The following is a 25034-nucleotide window of genomic DNA, read 5'->3' on the forward strand; positions in this document are numbered from 1 at the left end:
TATAGCTGTTGGAATGATCCACGGAGAGGAGCTGCTGCTGGCATGGCACCGTGGAACTATCTTGCCTCTTCAGAGTTTGAGAGCGAGCCGTGCTATCTTGCCTCAATCTGTGACACCTGCTCTCACAATGACCCAGACTCAGCACAAGTTGGGCTCTGCCTGGACACGGCACAGCAAAAGAACATGTCGAGGTCAGGAAGAAGTGAAGCCGGCTTCCTCCTTTAACTCTGGGCCATGCAGCAGGAGGTTTCCTGGGTGCCATGGGGGCCTGGTTTGCAGACAGGAAATACAACATCCTGCCACAGAATGCGCGCGGACCGGACATGGCTCCTCTGCAACAGTGTGTCCATTTGGGACCTGACACTATCCGGGGAACAGTAGCAGAAAGCCGGTTTGACTGCACAAGTTTAAAGAGCGTCGTATTTGATGCATTTCGTTAGGCACATACTTGTCTCTGCAGAGAGCAGCATTCTCCTCAATAGTATTGTCCGGACACCGACTCTCCCGCAAGGAGAAAGTACTACTGGAAGTGTGAATCCTCCGCCCTTGCTTGCCCCTGACAACATTTCTATAAATTAAAGCAATACCAACCAAACGCAGCCCCGCCCCTGCCCCCCCCCCCCCCCCCCCCCCCCCCCTCCTGGGCTCATCAGATCCCACCCTGAGGATCAGGCTGTAAATCGGGCAATCCCTCCTCAATGGAAACTTTCATTAGGATCAATCGCAGCTGAGATGTCAGGATGTCCCCCTGGCCCCGTGTATTTATTATATCTGAAAGAAACGGGTTAGTATTAGATTCCTTACCTTAGAATATCCCCAGGCGTCAGTCTGGATCCGGAAACTTTTGCGTAGCAGTACCCCTGCGCGTCGGTAGGCGTCGTCTGCAGGCGTCCCCTGCGGCTCCGCGTCCGTCGTCGTGCGCCGTGATGACGTCGCTGGAGTATATAGACGCCGCCTCCGCGCGCTGACGTCAGTTCTTCTTTTTTCCGCGCCAGTTAGCGCAGATCCGAAGAGCAGTACTCCGGTCTTTTGACGATAGTTTTTTGATTATATCTACTCTTAAGGTGCCGGTAGGATGCCCGGTTTTAAGAACTGTGATGGGTGTGACCGCACGATGTCGGTCACGGACCACCACCGACTCTGCCTCCGGTGCCTGGGCCCGGACCACGACGTGGACTCCTGCGTCGACTGCCGGGCCTTGACGAGTAAGGCTAGGCGGGAGCGGTCCCGCAAGCTACTCGAGCTCCGGGTGTCGGCCCCGCGTCGAGAGCGGTCCCGGTCCGGCCGGAGGTCGAGGGAGCGGTCGCGGAGCCGCCACGAGCGCTCCGGAAGTCGTCGCCATTCCTCTAGTTCCTCAGGTAAGAAACACAAGAAGTCGGGGCGTCGTCATCGTACCCCCGACTCCCCCCGACGCTCGCGCGATGCGGCCAGGGGTTCGGGTGGCCCCACCCCCGCGGCTCCGCGTGGGTCGCCGACGCTGCCTGCTCCATACCCGACGGTCCCTGGGCACGGCGCGCGAGGAGATAGAGGAGTTCCTCATGGCCATGAGGGCACTGTCTCCTCCGACGGGGCCTACGGCGCCTGCGGCCCCGGTGGTCCCGTCCGGGGGCCCGAGCGGTTCGGGTGCTCCTGCCCCGGCGCCGTCGGGTGCTCCGGCCCCGGCGCCGCTGGGCCCTTCGGGGTCGACGCTGGTTGGTCCACCGGCCTCTCCGGCGCCGGTTCCGTCGGGGCAACCCATGGTGCCGCCTCCGCGCGGCGTCGGGGCGCCGGCTCCGGGCGGCGCCACCCCTATTCCCTCTCCGACTCCGGACGCGGAGTCGGACCGGCGTCGGCCGACGCCGAGTCCGACGCCGATGGGGCCCATGGGCCCCGAGGAGCCGGTCTACATTGTTGACTCCGAATACGGGGATGATGTAGAATACGGAGAGGGTTGGGAGGGGTCTGAGGACCCTCTGTCACGCGAGTGTCAGTTTGACGTGGACTGGACAGGTGATTTGGGTGACGCCAGTGGTCTGGACGACTCTCCTAACCCTGGTTTTGTCTCGCCTCCTACCGTGGCCTCGGAGGCTGGGGCTGCTTATTCAGTGGTGTTGATGAGGGCTGCCAAGGCCTTACACCTTGAGCTCCCCGTCGCGGTCGTGAGGCCTAACATCCTCACCGAGGTCTTCAAACCGCAGGCATGCCCGCAGGAGCCTCTGCTGCCGTTCAACGAAGCCTTGACAGACGTTCTTTTGGGCACGTGGTCCAGGCCCGCTTCAGGTTCGCCTGTTGATAGGAACGTGGCCAGACGCCACCGTCCGTGTCCGGACGACCCCAAGTTCCTGTCCACCCATCCCACCCCTGAGAGTCTGGTCATCCAGGCCTCAACTTCCCAGACCGCATTCCCGTCGGCCCCGCCTGATCGGGAATCTAAGAGGTACGACCAGTATGAAAAGAAGGTCTTCTCGTCCCTGAGTTTGGGACTGCGGTCTTGCAACACCGCATGCCTCTTGGGCCGCTACACCCACTCTCTGTGGGATACGGTCGCGGAGTTGCTGCCTGAATGCCCGCAGGAGGTACGGGCAAAACTCGGGCAGGCTATGATTGAAGGCCGAGATGCAGCAAGATATTCCATCAGGTGTGGTCTTGATACGACCGACTCGCTGGGCAGAGCGATGTCCACGACGGTGGCGATTCGTCGCCACGCCTGGCTGAGATCCGCCAATTTTTCGGCAGATGTCCAAAATACTTTGATGGACATGCCGTTCGATGGCAGTCGCCTGTTTGGCGACAAGGCGGACCACGCGCTGGAGCGCTTCAAGGACTCCAGGGTCACGGCCAAGTCCTTGGGTCTTTCGACCCAGCGCCAGCAAACGGGTTTGTTTCGCTCCTTTCGTGGCCAAGGAAGGGGCGGTCCCACACGTGCTGCCAGCCACGCACCGCAGAACACTTCTCAACGCGGTGGCGGCCGTGGATTCCGCCGTGGAGGCGGTCGGGGACAACAGCGAGGTCAGACCACACCTCCCCCCGCAGCGACAGCCTCCAAATCCTCCTAGTCCGTGCTTTCAGGCCCATGTGACGCCAGTGGGTGGCAGGGTTCGCCATCACCACTCCCGCTGGCGCACTATCACATCGGACAGGTGGGTGCTGCAGCTTGTCCGAAGGGGCTACTCCCTCCCCTTCGAGACCACTCCTCCAGCCATGCCACCGCAGAACCACCGTGTGTCGGGGGACCACTTGACACTTCTGCAGAAGGAAGTTACGGCCCTCTTGGCCAAGGGGGCCATCGAGCGCGTTCCTGGGCCAGAAGTAGGGTGTGGTTGCTATTCCCACTACTTTCTGGTACCCAAGAAGGACAAGGGAGGCCTGCGTCCTATCTTGGATCTACGGAACGTCAACGGCTTCCTCCGGAAGGAGAAGTTCAAGATGTTGACTTTGGCTCAGGTCTTGGCTGCTCTAGACCCGCACGACTGGATGGTGGCGTTGGACTTGCAGGATGCGTATTTTCACATCCCCGTCCTGCCGGCCCACCGGCGTTACCTGCGGTTCACAGTAGGCCACGAGCACTTTCAGTTTATCGTGCTCCCATTCGGCCTTACCAGCGCCCCACGGGTGTTCACGAAAGTGATGGCGGTGGTCGCAGCTCATCTGCGCCGGTTAGGGGTTTCAGTCTTCCCCTACCTCGACGACTGGTTGTTGCAGGCGGGCTCGCCCCAGACAGTCGTCCACCACCTTCAGATGACGGCAGACCTCCTGCACGAGCTGGGGTTTTCCATCAATGTGCAGAAATCACACCTGTGTCCCTCTCAAAAGCTCCTTTTCATCGGAGCGGTTCTCGACTCGGCGCAGTTTCGGGTTTATCCTCCGGAACGGCGGGTCCGGGATATACAGGCTTTGATTCCCATCTTTCAGCCGTTATCCCGGGTCTCGGTCAGGTTGACGCTGCGGCTTCTGGGGCTGATGGCCTCCTGCATCCTTCTGGTGCATCACGCCAGGTGGCGGATGCGGGCTCTGCAGTGGGACCTGAAGTTTCAGTGGGCCCAGCATCAAGGCAACCTATCCGACCATGTCCTGATCTCGGAGGGCACTGCGAGACAGTTGCAGTGGTGGCTTACGGACCGCGATTGGGTCAGAGGCAGATCCCTCTCCCTTCCCCAACCGGAGCGCGTAGTTGTGACGGACGCGTCCCTCCAGGGCTGGGGAGGCCACTTGGGAGAGGCGGAGATCAGAGGCATCTGGTCTCCGGCGGAGTCCCGGCTCCATATCAACATGTTGGAGCTGCGGGCGATTCGCCTAGCACTGAAGGCATTCCTCCCCTTTGTCAACGGGAGTGTAGTGCAGGTGTTCACGGACAACACCACCGCCATGTGGTACTGCAACAAGCAGGGCGGAGTGGGGTCGTGGACCCTTTGCCAGGAGGCCCTGCGTCTCTGGCAATGGCTGGAACGTCAGAGCGTGACTCTGACGGTTCAACACCTGGCAGGTTCTCTGAACGCCAGGGCGGACGAACTCAGCCGTCGGTGCTCGGTGGATCACGAATGGCGTCTGAACTCGGACGTGGCGAGAGGCCTCTTTCTGCAATGGGGAGAGCCTTGGTTAGATCTATTCGCCACAGAAGAGAACGTGCAATGTCATCAGTTCTGCGCGTTGGAGTTTCCAAGACGGCACTCGCTCGGAGACGCCTTTCGGCGCGAGTGGAGTTGCGGTCTGTTGTACGCCTTTCCGCCTATACCACTTCTGCCCAGAGTGCTGAAGAAGATCAGGCGCGACCGGGCCCAAGTTATCCTTGTGGCTCCGGACTGGGCTCGAAGGTACTGGTATCCCGAGCTACTCGGCATGTCAGTCGGTCCCTCGATCCGCCTGCCCCTTCAGGAGGACCTTCTGTCGCAGCAACAGGGGACGGTCCTCCACCCGAACCTGTCCAGTCTCCACCTCCATGCGTGGAGATTGAGCGGCGACTGTTGAGGCCATTTGACTTGCCTCCTGAAGTCTGTGATGTGATTCTGGCAGCCAGGCGTCCCTCCACAAAGTCGGTATACGCCTGCCGGTGGAACAGATTTGTGGCATGGTGCACAGCAAAGGCTGTGGATCCCCTTTATGCCCCTCTCTCCGAGGTTCTCCTCTTTCTTCTCTCTCTTGCCCAGCAGGGCTCTGCTCTGGGCACTATCAAGGGCTACCTTTCTGCCCTTTCCGCCTTCTTAAGACTACCTGATTAGCCATCTTTGTTCAAGTCCCCTATTGTAACGAGATTCTTGAAGGGCATCACGCACTTGTATCCACCTGTTCCGTTCGTGATGCCTCAGTGGGACTTGAACCTGGTTCTGACTTTCTTGATGTGCGCTCCCTTTGAGCCGCTTCATTCCTGTCCTCTCCGTCTTCTGACTTTAAAGACGGCCTTCCTGGTTGCCATCACCTCTGCCAGGAGAGTGAGTGAGCTCCAGGCTCTTTCTGTCAAACCTCCTTTCATGTCCATTCATCCAGACAAGGTGGTTCTGAGAACTAGACCTTCTTTCCTGCCCAAAGTAGTTTCTGCTTTTCACATCGGGCAGTCCATCACCTTACCCTCCTTCTTCCCGCCTCCGCATCCTTCAAAAGATGAAGAGCGGCTCCATCGTCTGGACCCAAAACGTGCGCTTTCATTTTATATGGATCGCACACGCCAGTTCCGGGTGGATGACCAACTGTTTGTTGGCTACGTGGGTGAGAAGAAGGGAAGGGCGGTACAGAAACGAACCATCTCTCGGTGGGTCGTCCTGTGCATCAAAGCGTGCTACTCTTTGGCTCGAAAGGAGCCTCCTGTTGGGCTGAGAGCCCATTCCACTCGGGCCACTGCGGCTACTACTGCCCTGGGCCGGGGAGTCCCTTTGCAGGACATTTGCCAGGCGGCTACGTGGGCCTCGCTGCACACCTTTGCGAGGCACTACTGCCTGGACAGTCAAGTCCGGAGGGATGGCTTCTTTGGCCGTTCGGTCCTCCAGGACTTTCTGGTGTAGGTTTGTATTGGTTCGCAGTCCCACCACCGGGGTTGGTATTGCTGGGGTATCTATTCTAAGGTAAGGAATCTAATACTAACCTGTTTCTTTCAGATGAACAAGTTACTTACCTTCGGTAACGATATATCTGTAAGAAACAGTAGTTAGTATTAGATTCCTTACCGCCCCTCCCATCCTCCCCGTTCTGCGAACTGATACCTAGGGTTAAGGACATCCCTTTCAGGGCCCTAGTTTCAAATGGCACCAGTGTTGGTTCTCACATGGCTCTGCGTGTTCTGGCGCGGAAAAGCTGTGTGCAAAGAACTGACGTCAGCACGCGGAGGCGGCGTCTATATACTCCAGCGACGTCATCACAGCGCCCGACGACGGACGCGGAGCCGCAGGGGACGCCTGCAGACGACGCCTACCGACGCGCAGGGGTACTGCTACGCAAAAGTTTCCGGATCCAGACTGACGCCTGGGGATATTCTAAGGTAAGGAATCTAATACTAACTACTGTTTCTTACAGATATATCGTTACCGAAGGTAAGTAACTTGTTCACCAAGCCAACTTCTCACAATGTCTCTAACAGATAGTGTTACCGAAGGTGCGTAACTTGTCCTTTAGTTGTGCTTGACTTTGTAGTATTTAACTACTTTTTTTTCTTTTTTTGTAGGCTCAGCAAGAGGTACCAGCATGGCTAGAAGAAGTAGCATTTAGTGCTTCTGGTACATTTAGTTCTATTGGAAGTACATTTGCCTCCGTCGACAGCAGAAGGGTAAGCAGAGTATTTCCTGATTTAAACGCTTCACATTGTCTTTCATCATTTAAAAACAAATATTTCGATATAATGTTATCTAACAAAAAGGTCTTGTAGAAGGTTTCTGGTGGATACTTCTAACCACAGATATTTAACCTTAAGAATATTCCCAGGCACCAGACAGGATCTTGAAGATTTAACAGAAGGTAGGCGGCGTTGTGCAGCTTAGCCAGTTTATTATCCCAGAAAGTGTCTCATGGAGCTACATATAAGTGCCATCCCTGTCACCAACGTGCGTTTCTTTCTTTTCATGCCTTGGTACCCTGATATAAAATTTGCTCCCAAATTTGTCCTAATCGGGAAAAATCTGTGTTTTTCTAGTTTGCACCAGAGAACCCCGCTGTAGGAGGCTGGTTCAGTATATGCTGAGGCACTGTGTACTTTGTTCAGGCAACCATTAGTGTTTAGTTCCCTGAAAACCAGAGCTCTCAAGGGGGTGCTGTGGAGAGCATCTAAGGTTTGTTCAGGAGGGTGTAAGGCAGATGCATGTACTACTATAGTCGGTAAGCTTTTCACACAAGAAAGAACCACGCCAGGTGACTATAAAATACTTTCTGTTTATTAGCACACACTAGACATTAACTTGGTGTGTGTGTATATATATCTCTTACCTGGAGATATCGAATGCACACAAGAAATACTTCAGAAATAAGTAGCATAGGAAAACACAAAGGGCCCAATCAGGGGGCCAAACATTCTACTGAAATAATGGAATATGATATAAGTATCCAAACAGGACTAATTCCCAAGGATGGAGGATACCAGGGGAAACACGGAAGCACCCCAAGTGAGTAGCCAGGGACCCCAAGGTGACCGGGTGCAAAATGGGTACACAGGGTCAGACGTCCATAGGAGAACACCGGCTAAGTCGCGGTTGGATTTTTACAGTTATAGGACCCTTCCCAAAGGGCCCCAAAGGAACCACTTTGATCGAGGAAGGTTGGAGAGCCACCTCATCCGAGGATACCTACACAAGGAGCTCATGTGCATAGGGATGAAGTGGTGTTAGAACCACCAGTAGCCGCCAATGAAGGTTTGTGGAAGATGAGCAGCTACAGAGTCTCGTGGACCAGTGCGGTGGAACAAGGACGTGGAATCCAGGTGAGAAGAACCTGCAAGCAGAGGGGACAGAGTCAAAACCACCCGGAGATGACTAGGAGCACAATACCATGCCTTGTCGGAGGTTTTTGCTGTAACACAGTGAGGTTGAAGCTGCAGCTGTGGAGACCAGATGACGATGCAGGAGCACAGGGGTCTTCTACAAGCTGTCCCACGCTGGTCGACAAGTGCACAAAGAGCAATGGCTGGCAGGATGACAAACAAGCCTTGGAAAACACAAACCAGGATTCGCATAAGATGCTCTTTTGCAGACCAGCAAGGTCTGTGTGACTAACCCAGCAATAGAAAGTCAGGTCCAGCACCGAGGTGACCCAGCAGAAAGCTATGGTGCCCTCTTAAGGACCCTCTGGCAGCAGACACATGGAGTCACAGGGATGTAGGGAAGTGACTCCTTCACTGCAATTGAGATTCCTTCTGGCTAGGATGCTGGCTGAGTCCTGGTGACTCGGAGGATGCTCGGCCACAGAGTTGCAGAACTTGGAGCACAAGGACAAAGATGCAGCAGGAATCTTCCCACAAAAAGCAGTCTTGTCGTAGATCCTGGCCTGAAGAACAGGGGAGTTCCAGTGTCCACCAGCAGAAGAGACTTTGAACAGTTTTCAGATGACAGGCAGAGGCAGTCGAATTTTGAAGTTGTTGTCGGGATGAAGTTAAGGACCCACCCTCAGGGGAGCCCTTAAGTAACCCTAAAAAAGGGAAGGACCTCTTATCTGGTGACACACCTATCAGAGGGATACGGGATGCTACTTAGCTGTCCTAGCCAGTCAGATGCTCCCAGTGGCCAAGATTCAACATGGCAGAATCAAGTGGCCACCTCGGAGTGCTGGGCACCTCCCTAGCAATGAGCTGGACATTGGGGTGTACGCTCCCCTGCCCTTTGTGTAGTCTCACGCCAGAGCAGGAGCTTAGGGCTCCTGAACTGGGCAAAACTGGTTTATGCAGAGAGGGCACCAAATGTGCCCTTCAGTGCAGTCTGGTGGCGATCTGTAGTACCCCCACCCTACTTTGTTCTAAAGACGAGGTGGTCACACCTCTCCTTCACCGAAAATCCATCATCAGGGGGGGGGGGGGGGCAGAACATTGTCTAGGGTTGGCAACAGTGCAGGCTGGCAGGTAGACCCGGTTAGGCTACACCGGTAGGTATAAGGGGGTTCTCTAAGAAGTACCCCAGTACATGGTATCATTTCAACATGTTTGATACCAAATATGACAAGTTTCGGAGGAATCATTATGTAGTTGTACACCTTGATTTGCCAGTGTCCCCTTCATACCTTATAATGGCTGTCCCACACATACTGTTGTAAACGTATCTAGGACCCTATTTAAATATTCCCGATTTATGCCCTTATGTGGTTATAACAAATCATATCCTTATAAAGGCATAAGAATCATACCTATATTAAGTCATAGCCAATGCAGTCCAAATACGGCAAGGCTACTCCCATAGACTCCTAGAAAGCACAACGCGTTCTTAAACAAACCAAGCCTCCAGGAGCCCGGGAATTCCCCCTGCTTCTGTATTGATTTGGCCTAGAACTCCTGGAGTCCTAAAAGAACTGCGAGTTCTTAGTGACGTCTTATATCCAACCTTACGTCAAACTCTGCACCTTCCAGGTATAAATATACCAGCATCTGCCCTAGCAAAACACACGGTGGTTTGGAGCAGATCAGCTATCTACTTGCCCGACGCCCTGCTGTAGCGAGTGCCGAAGGAAGCCGACCCTCCCATTGATGCACTGAGAGAGACTCTGTCTTTTCTCCTGCCGAGAAATCCAGCTCCAGTGATTCCGGGTCACCCTTGCGGGTTGCTGAGAGATCGAGTCCTGAGAGAGAGACACAAGACCTCCTTCATTCTATAAACAAGGTACGGAGCTGATTAGACCCGTAGAGAATTCTTGATTCAGATTCTTGGCAGAAGCTATCTTAACTTAAACTGCAGCTCACTTACTCCTTCCCACGTACTAGGCTTCGGTTAGGTACACCGGGGTAGGCGTATCTTAGAAGCACCAGTTGAGTACGTTTAGTCATGATTTTATCTATGTATATATTTGATCTATTTTAAACACCGTATGGCTTAGAAACCATACCATGCTTTTACAGTATTATTTCATAATACTCCTTTTACTGTGCGCACTTTACTTTATAACCAGTATTGCAATTGTGGCAACTCACTTCTCTTGCATGAGAAAGAAGACTGTTCAATAAATAACCTCTTTTATTGAAAACGCCCGTCTCTCTATTTCTCAGCGCTTCTGGTGAAACTAAGCATGCACGATTGACTGAGTAAAATAGTTATCTATTGTTTCCGCGACTCTGGAGGTATACTCCTTATTCTGGAGGGAGCAAAGTTGTCATGTTTATGCGGTTGTCAGAAACTAATCCCTTCTTGTGTACTCGAGAAAGTTTCTAGTGACCTCTGAGCTAGCTGGCATTCATAATTAAGTCTAACATATTCAATAGAGACCTAGCCGACCTAAGTCCTACGTCTAAACTATCGTTTGTTGTTCCAATGCGCAGAGCCTATTGGGAATATAGGAACTACACTACATGGCGCCCAACGTGTTTGGTAAGGCGATAATTTAACGCTAGATACTAGAGTAACTCAGTCGTCCTTTTCACACAGACCCCTTTTTCCTGTAAAATACTCCAATAGACGTCTGGAGTGGTAAACGGTTAATATCCGCCAAAACTTAGTAGGAAGAGATTCCTATGTATTAGTTTTTGGTTTAGTCAACTTTGAAGGATACAGTGTTCCAAAATATTGTGCACCTAATCTTGTCTCCTTGAAACTTGCTCTGCAAAAAACTTTCAGTCATGAATATGGCGTAAAGTGGCGACGAAAGGGAGAGAGCTAGAATAGCAGCTCAAGTAGCGGAGGACACAAGTATCCAACAAGATGACCCGAATGCTATAATCATCCCGGTAAATGTAAGGAAAACCATAACTATAAAACTTATCGAAAATGGAGTATCACCAAGAGGTGGTACAGTCATATTTGTGGTAGAGGCCCATGAATATGGGCAGACAGCGGTGTTCTATTCATGGATACATATTCCAGCAGCAAATGCTGTGACACACGAGTTCCACTACTACAAAATAGAGGAACCTCCAACGGAATACGTTCCTTTCGAGGACGTTGAAATTCCACTAACTTACCAAGAGCATCAGCTCTGGTATAATGGCACCCTAAAACATCAAAATCACTTTACCAGGCTCGGTCCACTAGGTAGACCAGTAGCTACATGGCCGGTGTAGGAGAGTAGGGTCTGCAATCCTATGGTCACCCCAGATTTTTGCTTTTTGCTTCACTGGTTTATGACTTTCCCTGGCTGTGGGCCTGCTAATCAGACCCACAGCCTAGCTGTTCTCTCTCTAAATTGACATCCATGTACTTTAGGTGCATTTACCAATTGGTATTGGGACACTTTATCAGCCCCTCTACAGTGTACCTTAGGTACCCAGGGCATAGGTGAACCCAAGGCCTACCAGGGGTTGAAGCATGTATTATGCCACCCCTGGCTGGCCCTCTAAACAGACACAACTGGCTGGTAAGACAGCTGGGGCAAGGTGGTGTAATCACCCTTTGCTGTAGATATAGTATACCTATATCTAACCCTGAAATGGACACATATCCTCCTATCAGTCACTCCTATGGCAGGCCTTATCGATCCTGAGGGCAGAGTGCTTGGAATTATGGGAGCTGGTGCTCTGGCATGAGCTGAGCCCGTCTGCAGCTTGCGGAACCAAGTCCTAATAGCTGTTCCATGATAACGCTATACCATATACTCAAGTGCATTATAATCCTCGCGGTTGAATGCGAACTTTGGTGTATAGCATTATCAAAACATGTCGAGTAAGGTGTCATACGAATTGGAATACTACCCCCTCGCCAGTTCTGGCGACGGGGGTAGCATTCCACCCTTCTAGAGGGAAACGACATGTATGTAACTGTGAACCCCGGTTAAAGTTAACTCGAGCCTCAGCATCACAAAATGGATGCTGCCACCACAGACACAAGTCTGACCTCCTGCTGCTGGGAGTCCTTCCAGCGAGGGAGGCTTGGACAAAGGGTTTCCTGCCTTGGGAGGTGCTAGCACCACCCCAGACAGGATTTTGTGTATTGGGTAGGACCGGCCTGAAAGGAATGAGACATGCCTGGGGCACACAAGGTGCCCTGTGCATACACCGGTTCAAACCAGTTGCTGGGGCACCCCTGCCCCAGCTCTGGCGCGAAGCTGGACAAAGGATAGGGGGTGTAACCATCCCCCTTACTGGTCCCACCCATGGGAGGGACCTAGTCGTAGTGCAGCGCCCTTTAGGAGAATAAAGGTAGGAGCTGGTCCCATTCCAAATTAGATTAATCCTGAACTGAAACTCTACAAGAAGAAACTCTGGACTTCGACTTTCTACACAGAAGACTGAAGAAATCTCCCTTGTGGGCAAGGAGTGTCCACCCTGCACAAGCAGGCACCATCAAGCGTCCAGCGGCTTCCCTTTGTTGTCTTCCCTCGAGGATCCAGACTTCAGAGCCCGACGAGACCCGGACTTCCAGACCTCTCCGACCTCTACCTACATCTGCAGCCCAGCTGAGATCTGTGGGTGCGACGAGACACGGGGGACCGGCCATCTTTAAAGAAACTGCACTTCGCTTCCAGCACGACTTCTGAGGTAACCTCGACGAAGTGCTTTGGGGACTGAGAAGCCCCAGCCCCGAGCAGCTCCTGCACCGAAGACCAGCCCTCCAGCATCCACGAGATCTGCGTGGGGCCCTTTTGCTTGGTTGCTGCTCGACGCGTTGTCTGGTCACTTGCCGGCTGGCTAGTGACCTCCTAGACGACGATCTGCGAAATATTCACTGCTGGTCTGGTTGCCCCAGCCAGGCCCTTGCTCCCTTCCAAAACAGGAGCACCCCGGACCCTCCTGGTCCACTCCAGACGCCGTTTCCACTCACCGCATGGGTTGCCTTTGCAAAGGCCTGTTGACGCCGAATACAGAACAGACACCGCCGACAGCGAGAGTCTGCGTGGGACAGCTCGTGCCTCCATCCTGGTCGTCTAAGACACCTCCTGGTCCACGTGGCTGCAGTCAAGCGTCCACTCTTCACCTGATCGCGACAACGACATCTGATTCCTTTCTTGTTCCACACCGGTCACTGGCTAGTGACTTTGAACATTGTCCCCTCTGCTTTCAGGTCCTCTTCTTCCTCGATCCACCCGTGGATCGCACCGGACATCTTCCTCCTGGTCGCCTGCAGCATCTTTCTCCAAGGCTCCATAGACTTCGACGCGGAAACCCGACACACTGACACCTATGCACCCGCAGCCCGTGGGTGAGGTAACAAGAGCATTTCGGTGCTCAAGGGTAGATTAACTCTCCTAGTATCCAGATTTCTAGTCGTTCTAGTCCTAGATAGTAAAGACTGTCCGTACTTACCTTTTTCGTAAACTGTACTGTCCATTGACTTTGTTCCGCATCTCGCGTGTGAGTTCACACTGCACACGCGCTCCGTGGGCCTCCTATTACTTACCTGTGGTTAGGATAGTGTAGTCCCAGCGAACCTACAGCCTCTGGACAGCTCCATTTCTTCTATCGATTTCCTTATACCATTTACTTAGTATATGGTTTGTCGTGCCCCTAGGGCACCATTGTAATTTTGTGCAACTTATCGTATTTTTCCTAAGAGATTGTCATGTGCTTAGCCCTCTGACCTCATAAAGAGTTCAGAGGTGTTTGTTAATAATACATATATTGTTTATTTTCATAACAACCTGTGTGGTGTCCTTTCATCTGGTATTCAAGGGGTTATATGTGGTAAAACAGCTGGCTTCACATGCCAAAAGAGTTTAGCCTAAGACTGCTTTGTCCATGCTACCATTAGGATAGCTGGTCTATAAGGTTGACTTACAACCAATCACCAAAAGGGTTGTTTGGACTGTGACAAGGTGATCACTAGAACTAGTGAGCACCATATATAAGGCCAACTTCTCACAGCCGGTTCTAGCCAGCTATACACCACATCCTGACATTGAAGGAATGTCAAGCGGAGAACTTTTAGTTCACCTAAAACAACTAATTAAAATACATAGACAATTGGTCCAATATGTCAGGCGGACTTTAACATTCCAACCAGCAATAAGAATTCCTCAGCACACCCCTCACCAGGGGAACACAAATAAAATTACACCACAGACTATACAATCAGTCATTGGCAAATTACCCGCAAAACAGGAACAAATTCCGTTCTGGTTAGCTCAAAAAATTACTCAGAGGCAGTATTTCCTGATACTACACCTAATGAAAAACACAGTATTCTGACAATCTGTCTACCAATGGGGATCGCACCACATGTGGAGGACTGTGACACTTGGGGAACATTCTTTGCTTCAATATACACAAAAACACCTGGTGTTATACCAGACGTATTAAAACAGATTCAAAATGAATACGGTCCAGAGCCTGCTTTAAATCTAGGTATGAAATTACTGAAAGACTTTAAGCAAGTCTCGGCTATACTATTAGCCAACATAAAATGAGAAGCAGCATCTGTGGCGATCCGCCAAAAATTCAAAGAAACAGATATAGCAGAACAACCTTTTGATCTTTCCAGAATAATGCAATAATGCTATGAAGAATTAGGTAGAGATAGTTTGGGTGGGAAACCACTAAAACCACAACTAACTGAAAATCCTGAAAAAAGCTTTATTAAGAATAATCTCATTACGCCAAAAAAGAAGTGGGAGGGTAATAAACAAACAACTCCCAGAGAAAAACAGTTTCAGTCCAGAGGAAGGTCTCCCCAACGGAGAAATAAATCTCCAGGACAAGGGGACAGGTCTCCACAACGGGAGCCCTCTGAAAAAAGATACAACCTTAGCAATGGGGATAATTTAAGAAAACCTGACATATATCAAGATAATGATACACGTCCCTCTCGATCTTTTCAGACTTCCTCACAGAAATCGGAAAGAAGAGGACGGTCAGAACATAAAGAAGAGCGCGTCAAGTCCAAAGACAAGGAACCTGCTCATCAAAGTAAAAAATTACAATTTCCCAAAAAGAAGGTAGCCAGTATTAAAATAAAACATGCTGAGGATTCTGTGGACACAAGTCAAGAACGGAGAATGGGCCCAGACAATGCTAGACAGCGCAGCAGAAGTGACCATAGCTCGCAAGATCCTGATGAATCTTCTGGAGACAGTGGACACGAATGAATACATTCAGGTGGAAACTGCAGACACCAGAGTTAGTGTGCCCCATAAATTATATGAAATAACATTACGTATAGATGGGGACAAAACTAGAAAAATGATGTCTCTTTTGGGAGAACCTATCTAAAGGCTATGATATCCTGCTAGCAGAGAAAAACTGGCCACCAGAGTTTGTCAGGGAGTGCCCACATGACGAAGAAATGATTATGCCTGCCTTCTCAAATCGCATTCCAATTCATAAAAAATACACATATGCTAGAAAATGGGCAGTGGCCCAAGCCCCTGCATTATATAAAAATCATGTAGGATAGGATGAGGATTCTCCTCACCATAAAATTCAGTTAATAAATCAACCTACTGCACAGAGGCATTATCCTGTTAAGCAAGAAGCTAAAAAAACAAGTCAGGGAGATCTTAGATCAACTTGAATATCAGGGGGTGATTGAAACATGCACCTCACAAATGAACAATCCTCTGTTTCCTGTCTCCAAGCCAGACGATTCATATCGTCTAGATCTGAAAGAGACACGTTAGTGATAGATGCCTTACCTTAGAATATCCCCAGGCGTCAGACTGGATCCGGAAATTTTTGCATAGCAGTACCCTTGCGCGTCGGTGCGCGTCGTCTGCGGCTCCGCGTCCGTCGTGGGCGCCGTGATGACGTCGTCGGAGTACTTAGACGCCGCCTCCGCGTGCTGACGTCATTTCTTCTTTTTTCCGCGCCAGCAAGCGCAGATCTGAAAAAAGCAGTACTTTAGTCACTTTTTTACTAACTTTTTGGATCATTTTGATAATCTTTTCTAAGTCGGACGACTCCGATCGGTGCCATAGGGATGCCTGGATTTAAGCACTGCGAGGATTGCGACCGCACAATGTCAGTCACGGATCCTCACCGCTGGTGTCTACTCTGTCTAGGCGTCGACCACGACGACAAGGCCTGCCCTGACTGCCTGGCCCTATCCTTGAAAGCCAGGCGGGAGCGGTCCCGCAGGCGACTCGAACTCCGGCAGTCGGCCCGCGCCGCGAGAGGTCCCGGTCCCAAGGGAGGTCGAGGGACAGGTCGCGGGGTCGGAGCCACCACAGCTCCGAGAGTCGGCACCACTCCTCCGGATCAAAGTCGTCGTCAGGTAAGAAACACAAGAAGTCGAAGAGGCGTCATCGCTTTTCTGACTCCCACCCCCCCCCCCCCCCATCCCGAACCCCCCCCCCCCCCCACGTTGCTCGAACGATGCGGCCGGGGGTTCGGGTGACACCGACCACGCGGCTCCGTTGTAGTCACTGGCACCGCGTCCAGCTCAACACCTTCCGGTCCCTGGGCGAGACGCGACGCGGGAGGAGATCGAGCGCTTCCTCATGGCCATGAGGTCCCTTTCTCCTCTAACGGGCTCCGCAGCGCCTTCGGGCCCAGCGGACCCGCCTGGGGCCCCTAGCGGGTCGGGGGCTTTGGCCCCGACGCCGTCGGGTGCTTCGGGCCCGGCGCCGCAGGGCCCCGTGGTCCCGACGCCACCTTCGGGCTTGGCGTTGCAGGAACCCACTGGATCCGCTTCGGGATCTGGGTCGTTGCCGGTGGACCTTACGACCCCCCAGGCTTCGGTCCGTCAGTTATCACCTCTGGCGCCGTCCTCGGGCGGAGCCGTCCCCGATACCTCCCTCGACCCGGCACCGGAGCGGCGACGCTGGACGCCGCATTCGACGCCGCTTGGGGAGTTTAACTTCTATGAGCCGGACCCATCCATTGACAACCCTGATTATCAGGAGATGGGTGATGAGGAGGGTTGGGAGGGGTCTGAGGACCCTCTGACCAGAGAGTGTCAGTCTCATGAGGACTGGACAGGTGAACTTGGGGATGCCAGTGGTCTGGACACCTCACCGGACACTGGTTTTGTCTCACCTCCTACCGTGGCGTCGGAGGCGGGGGCAACCTACAGTGTGGTGCTGATGAGGGCAGCAAAGGCCTTGGGCCTTGAGCTCCCCGTCGCAGCCGTGAGGACTAACCTCCTCACTGAGGTCCTTAAACCGCAGTCGAGCTCGGCCGAGCCTCTGCTGCCCTTTAATGAGGCCTTATCCGACGTTCTTTTGGGCACTTGGTCCAAGCCCGCTACGGGTTCGCCCGTAGATAGGAACGTGGCCAGACGCCACCGCCCGGCCGACCCAAGTTTCCTGTCCACCCACCCCACCCCGAGAGCCTGGTCATCCAGGCATCCAATTCCCAGACCACGTTCCCGTCGGCTCCGCCGGACAGGAAATCCAAGAGGTACGAGCAGTATGGTAAAAAGATCTTCTCCCTTAGTCTGGGACTGCGGTCTTCCAACACCGCATGCCTCTTGGGCCACTACACCCACTCTCTGTGGGATACGGTTGCGGAAGTGCTGCCAGAGTGTCCGTTTGAGGTACGGGCCAAACTCGATTTTCTATCCGGTGTGGGCTGGATACCACCGACTCACTAGGTAGAGCGATGGCAACGACGGTGGCGGTCATACGCCACGCATGGTTGAGGTCTGCCAACTTTTCAGCCGATGTCCAAAACACACTGATGGACATGCCGTTTGATGGCCGTCGCCTTTTTGGCGACAAGGCAGACAATGCGCTTGAGCGCTTTAAGGACTCCAGGGCTACGGCCAAGTCCTTGGGCCTCTCGGCCCCGCGCCAGCAATCTGCTGCCTTTCACTCCTTTCGTGGCCACGGAAGGGGTGTACCCACACGTGCTGCCAGCCACGCTCCGCAGGGTAATACCCAACGTGGTGGCGGCCGTGGAAACCGCCGTGGCGGCGGTCGGGGACAACGGCGAGGTCAGTCCACACCTTCCCCTGCAGCATCTGCCTCAAAACCCTCCTTGTCCGTGCTTTTCGGCCCATGTGACGCCAGTGGGGGGCAGGGTTCGCCATCACCACTCTCACTGGCGCACTGTCACTTCGGACAGGTGGGTGCTGCAGATCGTCCAAAGGGTCTACTCCCACCCCTTTGAGACGACCCCTCCAGCCATGCCACCGTATTTCCTCCGCGTATCGGGAGATCATGTGCGACTTCTGCAGGAGGAAGTTACGGCCCTCTTGGCCAAGGGGGCCATCGAGCGCGTTCCTGGGCCAGAAGTAGGGTGTGGTTGCTACTCCCACTACTTTCTGGTACCCAAGAAGGGCAAAGGGGGCCTACGCCCTATCTTGGACCTACGGAATTAACGGCTTCCTCCGGAAGGAGAAGTTCAAAATGCTGACTCTAGCTCAGGTTTTTGCTGCCCTTGACCCAGGAGACTGGATGGTAGCGTTAAACCTGCAGGACGCTTATTTCCACATCCCCGTCCTGCCGGCCCACCGGCGTTACCTACGGTTCACGGTAGGCCACGAGCACTTTCAGTATACCGTGCTCCCCTTCGGCCTTACCAGCGCCCCACGGGTGTTCACAAAGGTGATGGCGGTGGTCGCAGCTCATCTGCTCTGGTTAGGGGTTTCAGTCTTCCCCTACCTCGGCAACTGGTTGTTGAAGGCGGGCTCGCCCCAGACAGTCGTCAGCCACCTCCAGACTATGGCCGACCTCTTGCACCAGCTGGGGTTCTCCATCAATGTGCTGAAGTCCCACCTGTGTCCCTCTCAGAAGCTCCTTTTCATCGGAGCGGTTCTCGACTCGGCGCGGTTTCGGGTTTATCCTCCCGAACAGCGGGTCCGGGATATTCAGGCTCTGATTCCACTGTTTCAGCCTTTATCCCGGGTCTCGGTCAGGTTGACGCTGAGGCTTCTGGGACTGATGGCCTCTTGCATCCTACTGGTGCATCACGCCAGATTGCGGATGCGGGCTCTGCAGTGGGACCTGAAGTTTCAGTGGGCCCAGCATCAGGGCAACCTGTCCAACCACGTCCTGATCTCGAGGGCACTGCGAGACAGCTGCAGTGGTGACTCACGGACCGCGATTGGGTCAGCGGCAGATCCCTCTCCCTACCCCACCCGGAGCACGTAGTTGTGACGGACGCGTCCCTCCAGGGCTGGGGGGGCCACATGGGAGAGGCGGAGATCAGAGGCCTCTGGTCTCCGGCGGAGGCCCGGTTCCACATCAACCTTTTGGAGTTGCGGGCGATTCATCTTGCACTGAAGGAATTCCTCCCCTCTGTCCGGGGGAGTGTAGTGCAGGTGTTCACGGACAACACCACCGCCATGTGGTACTGCAACAAACAGGGCGGGTGGGGTCGTGGACCCTTTGCCAGGAGGCTCTGCGCCTCTGGCAGTGGTTGGAATGCCAGGGCGTGACCCTAGTGGCTCAACACCTGGCAGGTTCTCTGAACGCCAGGGCGGACGAGCTCAGCCGTTGGTGCATGATGGATCACGAATGGCGTCTGAACTCTGACGTGGCGCAAGGCCTCTTTCAGCGATGGGGCGAGCCTTGGTTAGATCTATTCGCCACCGAAGAGAACGCGCAATGTCATTAGTTCTGCGCGTTGGCATTTCCAAGGCGCCACTCGCTCGGAGACGCTTTTCGTCGCGAGTGGAGTTGCGGTCTGTTGTACGCCTTACCGCCTATACCACTTCTGCCCAGAGTGCTGAAGAAGGTCAAGCGCGACCGGGCCCAAGTCATCCTTGTGGCTCCGGACTGGGCACGAAGGTACTGGTATCCAGAGCTACTCAGTATGTCAGTCGATCCCCCGGTTCGTCTGCCTCTTCGGGAGGACCTTCTGTCGCAGCAGCAGGGGACGGTCCTCCACCCGAACCTGTCCAGTCTCCACCTCCATGCTTGGAGATTAAGCGGCGACAGTTGAGGCCATTTGACTTGCCTCCTGAAGTCTGTAACGTCATTGTGGCAGCCAGGCGTCCCTCCACTAAGTCTGTAAACTCCTGCAGGTGGAACAGATTTGTAGCATGGTGCACAGCAAAGGCTGTGGATCCTCTTGCTGCCCCTCTCTCTGAGGTTCTTCTCTTCCTTCTTTCTCTTGCCCAGCAGGGCTCTGCTCTGGGCACTATCATGGGCTACCTTGCGGCCCTTTCAGCCTTTCTAAGGCTGCCTGATCAACCTTCCTTGTTCAAGTCCCCTATTGTAAATCGCTTTCTGAAGGGCATCACACACACGTTTCCTCCTGTTCCGTTTGTGATGCCTCAGTGGCACTTGAACCTTGTTCTTACATTTCTGATGTGCGCTCCCTTTGAGACACTTCACAACTGTCCACTCCGCCTTCTTACTCTGAAGACCGCTTTCCTGGTTGCCATCACCTCTGCCAGGAGAATGAGTGAGCTCCAGGCTCTTTCTTGTACTCCTCCCTTCTTTTCTGTCCATCCGGACAAGGTTGTATTGCGTACTAAGCCATCTTTCCTGCCCAAGGTTGTCACGGCCTTCCACATCGGGCAGTCTATCACCTTGCCCACCTTCTTCCCGCCACCACGTCCCTCTAAAGAGGAAGAGCGGCACCACCGTCTGGACCCAAAACGTGCGCTTCCATTCTATTTGGATCGCACACGCCAGTTCCGGGTGGATGACCAACTCTTTGTTGGGTACTTGGGCGCTAAGAAGGGAAAGGCGGTGCACAAGCGGACCATCTCTCGGTGGATCATCTTGTGTATCCAGGCATGTTACTTCTTGGCTAAAAAGGAGCCCCCTGTTGGATTGCGGGCTCACTCCACCCGAGCCACGGCGACTACAACTGCCCTGGGCCAGGGAGTGCCCTTGCAGGACGTTTGCCAGGCGGCTACGTGGGCCTCGCTGCACACGTTTGCGAGACACTACTGCCTGGACAGTCAAGTCCGGAGGGATGGCTTCTTTGGCCGTTCCGTCCTCCAGGACTTTCTGGTGTGATTATTGGTTCGCAGACTCACCACCGGGGTTGGTATTGCTGGGGTATCTATTCTAAGGTAAGGAATCTATCACTGACGTGTCTCTTTCAGATGCACAAGTTACTACTTGTGTAACAATATATCTGTAAGAGACAATAGTTAGTGATAGATTCCTTACCGACCCACCCATCCTCCCCGTTCTGCGAACCGATATATAGGGTTAAGGACATCCCCTTTCAGGGCCCTAGTTTCAAGGCACCAGTGTTGGTTTTTAGCATGGCTCTGCGTTTCTGGCGCGGAAAAGCTGTGTCTAAGAACAGACGTCAGCACGCGGAGGCGGCGTCTAAGTACTCCGACATCATCATGGCGCCGACGACGCCTACCGACGCGCAAGGGTACTGCTACGCAAAAATTTCCGGATCCAGTCTGAGGCCTGGGGATATTCTAAGGTAAGGAATCTATCACTAACTAATGTCTCTTACAGATATATCGTTACACAAGTAGTAACTTGTGCTTTTGGACTACAGACACCTAAACTCCTGTTGCAAAACATTTGCAGTACAAAACTCACACAGTGCAGCTCTAATGAATAACATCGTGCGCAAAAAATATAAAACGACATTAGATATTTCAAATGGTTTTTTCTGTCAAAACATAACACCACAAAGCAGGTATTTGACCGCTTTCTCAAGTATGGGGGCCAAAAGGCAATTCTGTCGTCTCCCCCAGGGATTCAAGAACAGCCCAGGATTATTTTCAGCCAGGGTAACAGAATTACTACAAATGTATGGTGATGAGGCATTATCTTATGTCGATGACATCTATCTTACAGACGATGACCTGGAGACACACTTGAAAAGAGTAAACACCATTATACTTGGGTTTGCATCTGAAGGGTACAAATTCAACTTTAAAAAGTCACGAATTGCCCACATCACTGTCCTATTTTTAGGATATGAATTATCAAGTGAAGGCAAAAGCCTAGCAGACAACTTCTTAGAGAAGTGTGCAGTACTCCAAGCTCCAAAAACCCTGAAAAACTTACAATCAATTCTACGTTTCCTGAATTTTGGAAGATCTTACATTCTAAATTATGCAGAGCAGGTTAAACCCCTCTACGAATTAATAAAACTTGATTTCAAACCAATTAATTGGACACAAACGCACAAAAATGTTACGATCAATACAAACAGACATGTTAACTTAAACAAAACTGCAAACACGCGCAAACTAACGCAACCTTGTAATCCGAGTTATCCCAGGAAGATGCGGATTTACGTACCTGACCTCTTATAAGGGAGAAACGGTACCAATAGCTTATAAATCTCACTTGTACACACAAGCTGAAATGAAATTCAGTTCTACTGAAAAAATTCTGACTGCGGTCCAAACTGCTGTAGCAAAAAGAGCCCTAGTGCAAGGGAAGAGAATATCTGTTTTAACAGCAGTATCAGCCCTTGAGGCAGTAACAAGACCAAGGATACCAAATGCTATGGCATTAGATCCAAAATGGATACAATGGAAAAATTCTCTTTCTGTAACAGATGTGGTACACGCATTTGATCCCAAAATGAAAAAACTAGAACATCTAGAATACGAACATGAATGTCCTCTGTCAATCGAAATTCTGCCTCTCGAACAGTACACCTGTGTAATCTACACAGACAGATTTGCACAACACTACGTTTTGGATAAAAGAGTTTACAATGCAGCATGTGCGTTTGTTAAAGGTCGCTGGCGCATAGTAAATTCACACCAATGGTCACTAAAACTGAATCACTCAAACTGTACAGCTCAGCGAGCTGAACTACGAGCTTTAAAGATGGCGCTTGAGAATGCCGATCGCGAATTCCCCACACTCGTAGTGTGCGATTCGTATTATTGCGTCCACTCTTACAATAATTTCATGCAGACCTGGATTGAAAACGGTTACAAAGATGAGTCAGGTGTCACAATAAAGCATAAAAAACTATGGGAACAAGTAGTTATTTTACAGAAAGAACTACGAAAGACTCACGTGATACATACGCAGAGTCTTCGACGTGATGGCGTTCACGTTGCAGGGAATTCATTGGCTAACAAACCCAGAACGGCAGCTGTTCAACCGGCTTCCGTAGCTACAAAAATGCGTTCTAAGAAACAAATAGATGGAGAAACCGTGCTGGTAGTAAAAGCCTCATTAAAAGGCGACTATGCAGCATTACCTCTTAACTATCCACTCAACAATACATACATAATTGATGCAAACTCAGTTCCTTTTGCTCGAATCCCTGGAGTGGGGGACAGAGTAATTCCAAACACGAACCGGAGGGCTTACTTGATTCAAGAAGCACACATGGGAATGGGTCTGAGGCACCAAGAGATCTTGAAATCTCTAATAGAATTACATTCCCAATACTGGTGGCCGGGGATGAGCGTGCAAATTTATAACTTTGCAATGGATTGTCAGGACTGCAGCAGAGATCGCAGTTGTGAACCGGACCAGATACCAGCCCAGACACCTCTATTAGACAGCATTAGGCTATCTACACGCAGACAAAAAACACGGATAAATGCAATCCCATAAATATTAAGACGAGATTCATTTAGATGTGGCCCCAGCGCTCGGCTGACGCCCGAACTGTTATAAAAGATTTGCGAGTCTGTATCGGCACATACGCAATTGGCATGCCACATTCTGACCAGGGTCCTGCGTTTAGCTTTCGAGCTTACAAGGAGGCTGTGAGAAGTTGGCCTGATGTGCAGTGTTCACTATTCTAGTGATCACTATATATCAGTCCAAACAACCCTTATTGATGATTGGTTGTAAGTCAACCTTATAGACCAGCTATCCTAGTAGCATGGATACGAGCAGTCTAAGGCTAAGACTCTAGAGGGCGTGTTAAGCCAGCTGTTTTACCATCACATTACCCCTTGAACACCCAGTGAAAGGACACCACACAAGTGTTATGAAAATAAACAGTGTATTTATTAGAATCACAACAACCCTGTACTCTTTATGAGGACAGGGTGCTAGGCACACAACAAAACTCTTACGAAAATACTTAAGTTAGCACGTTATACACAAATGCCCGAGGGGCACGAAAAACCATATACTTTAAAAGTGGAATGCGAATTACTAGCAGGTAAGTAACAGTTCAAATAGGCTTTGGAATCGCTAGGACTGGACTAGGGAATCGTTAGATTTCTACTAGGAGACCCAGGGGACTCGGGTGCAGAGTGTGCACTCTCACGCGGGATGCGGGACAAAGTCTATGGAGGCTAGTAAAGGCAAAGTTAGTGTTCACGGGCGAACCCGACCTGGTAGGAAGAAAACGACAGTGGATCCTGACCCTAGGATAGTGAGGCTATGCTGGGACACCGAAGTGCCGAAGTTACCTAGCCCAGGGGCTGCAGCTGCATAGGTCTGAAAAGACGTCGGGGATCTCGTTGCCGTACCAGGAGCCTGGAAGGAAGAAGTTGCTGGCAGGCGACCAGTGAAGAAAAGTTCGATGGATCCAAGCCTGGATCAAAGAAGAAGAAAACCTGAAAGCAGAGGGGACCAAGTTCTTGAATCACTAGCCAGTGATTAAGTGGGCACCAGGATGGCACCGGGCGAAGTCACCGCAGTCAGGTGAGTGGGCGCTGCTGGGCTCTGCAGTCTCTCGGACCAGGAGGCGTTGTCGGCGACCAGGATGGAGGTGCGAGCTGTCCCACGAAGGTTCTTGCTGTCGACGTCGCTGGACCCAGGATTGGGCAACAAGTCTTGGCAAATGCAAGGCCCACGCGGTGGACCTAAAATGGCGTCTTGGGTGGACCAGGAGGGTCCAGGGTACTTCTCCAATGGAGGGAAGCAAGGGCCAGTCTGGAGCAACCAGACCAGCAGCAGAAATGTCGTCGGGCGTCGTCAGGAAGGCCACAAGCCAGCGGGCTAGTAGCCAAACAACGCGGTGAGCAGTAAAAAGCAGAAGGGCCCCACGCAGATCGTGGAGATGCTGGGGGGCTGCTCTTCGGTGCTGGAGCTGCTCAGGGTGGGGGCTTCTCGGACCCCAAAGCACTCACCAGGAATTCACTCGGCGGGCTTGCTGGAAAGAAGTCGTGCAGTCTTGAAGATGGCCGGTCCCTCGAGGTCTCGTCACACCCACGAATCTCAGCGTGACTGATGATGCAGGTAGAGGTCAGAGGGGCCAGGGAAGCCGGTTCTCGTCG

At 52.3% G+C, this 25034-nt stretch overlaps 1 protein-coding gene across 7 annotated transcripts in view; it reads left to right on the forward strand.

Annotated features, from left to right (window-relative positions):
- Window positions 1-25034, forward strand: part of DDX4 (DEAD-box helicase 4) — a 1965714-nt gene that overhangs the window by 1850787 nt on the left and 89893 nt on the right. For all 7 annotated transcript variants that reach the window (XM_078675096.1, XM_078675100.1, XM_078675101.1 and 4 more), the window contains one exon: window positions 6629-6730. In XM_078675096.1, coding sequence (XP_078531222.1) covers window positions 6629-6730 — 102 coding nt within the window. The remainder of the gene's footprint in view (window positions 1-6628; window positions 6731-25034) is intronic.

This window comes from Lissotriton helveticus, chromosome 2_1 (genome assembly GCF_964261635.1).
Source record: "Lissotriton helveticus chromosome 2_1, aLisHel1.1, whole genome shotgun sequence".
Taxonomy (NCBI): Eukaryota; Metazoa; Chordata; class Amphibia; order Caudata; family Salamandridae; genus Lissotriton; species Lissotriton helveticus.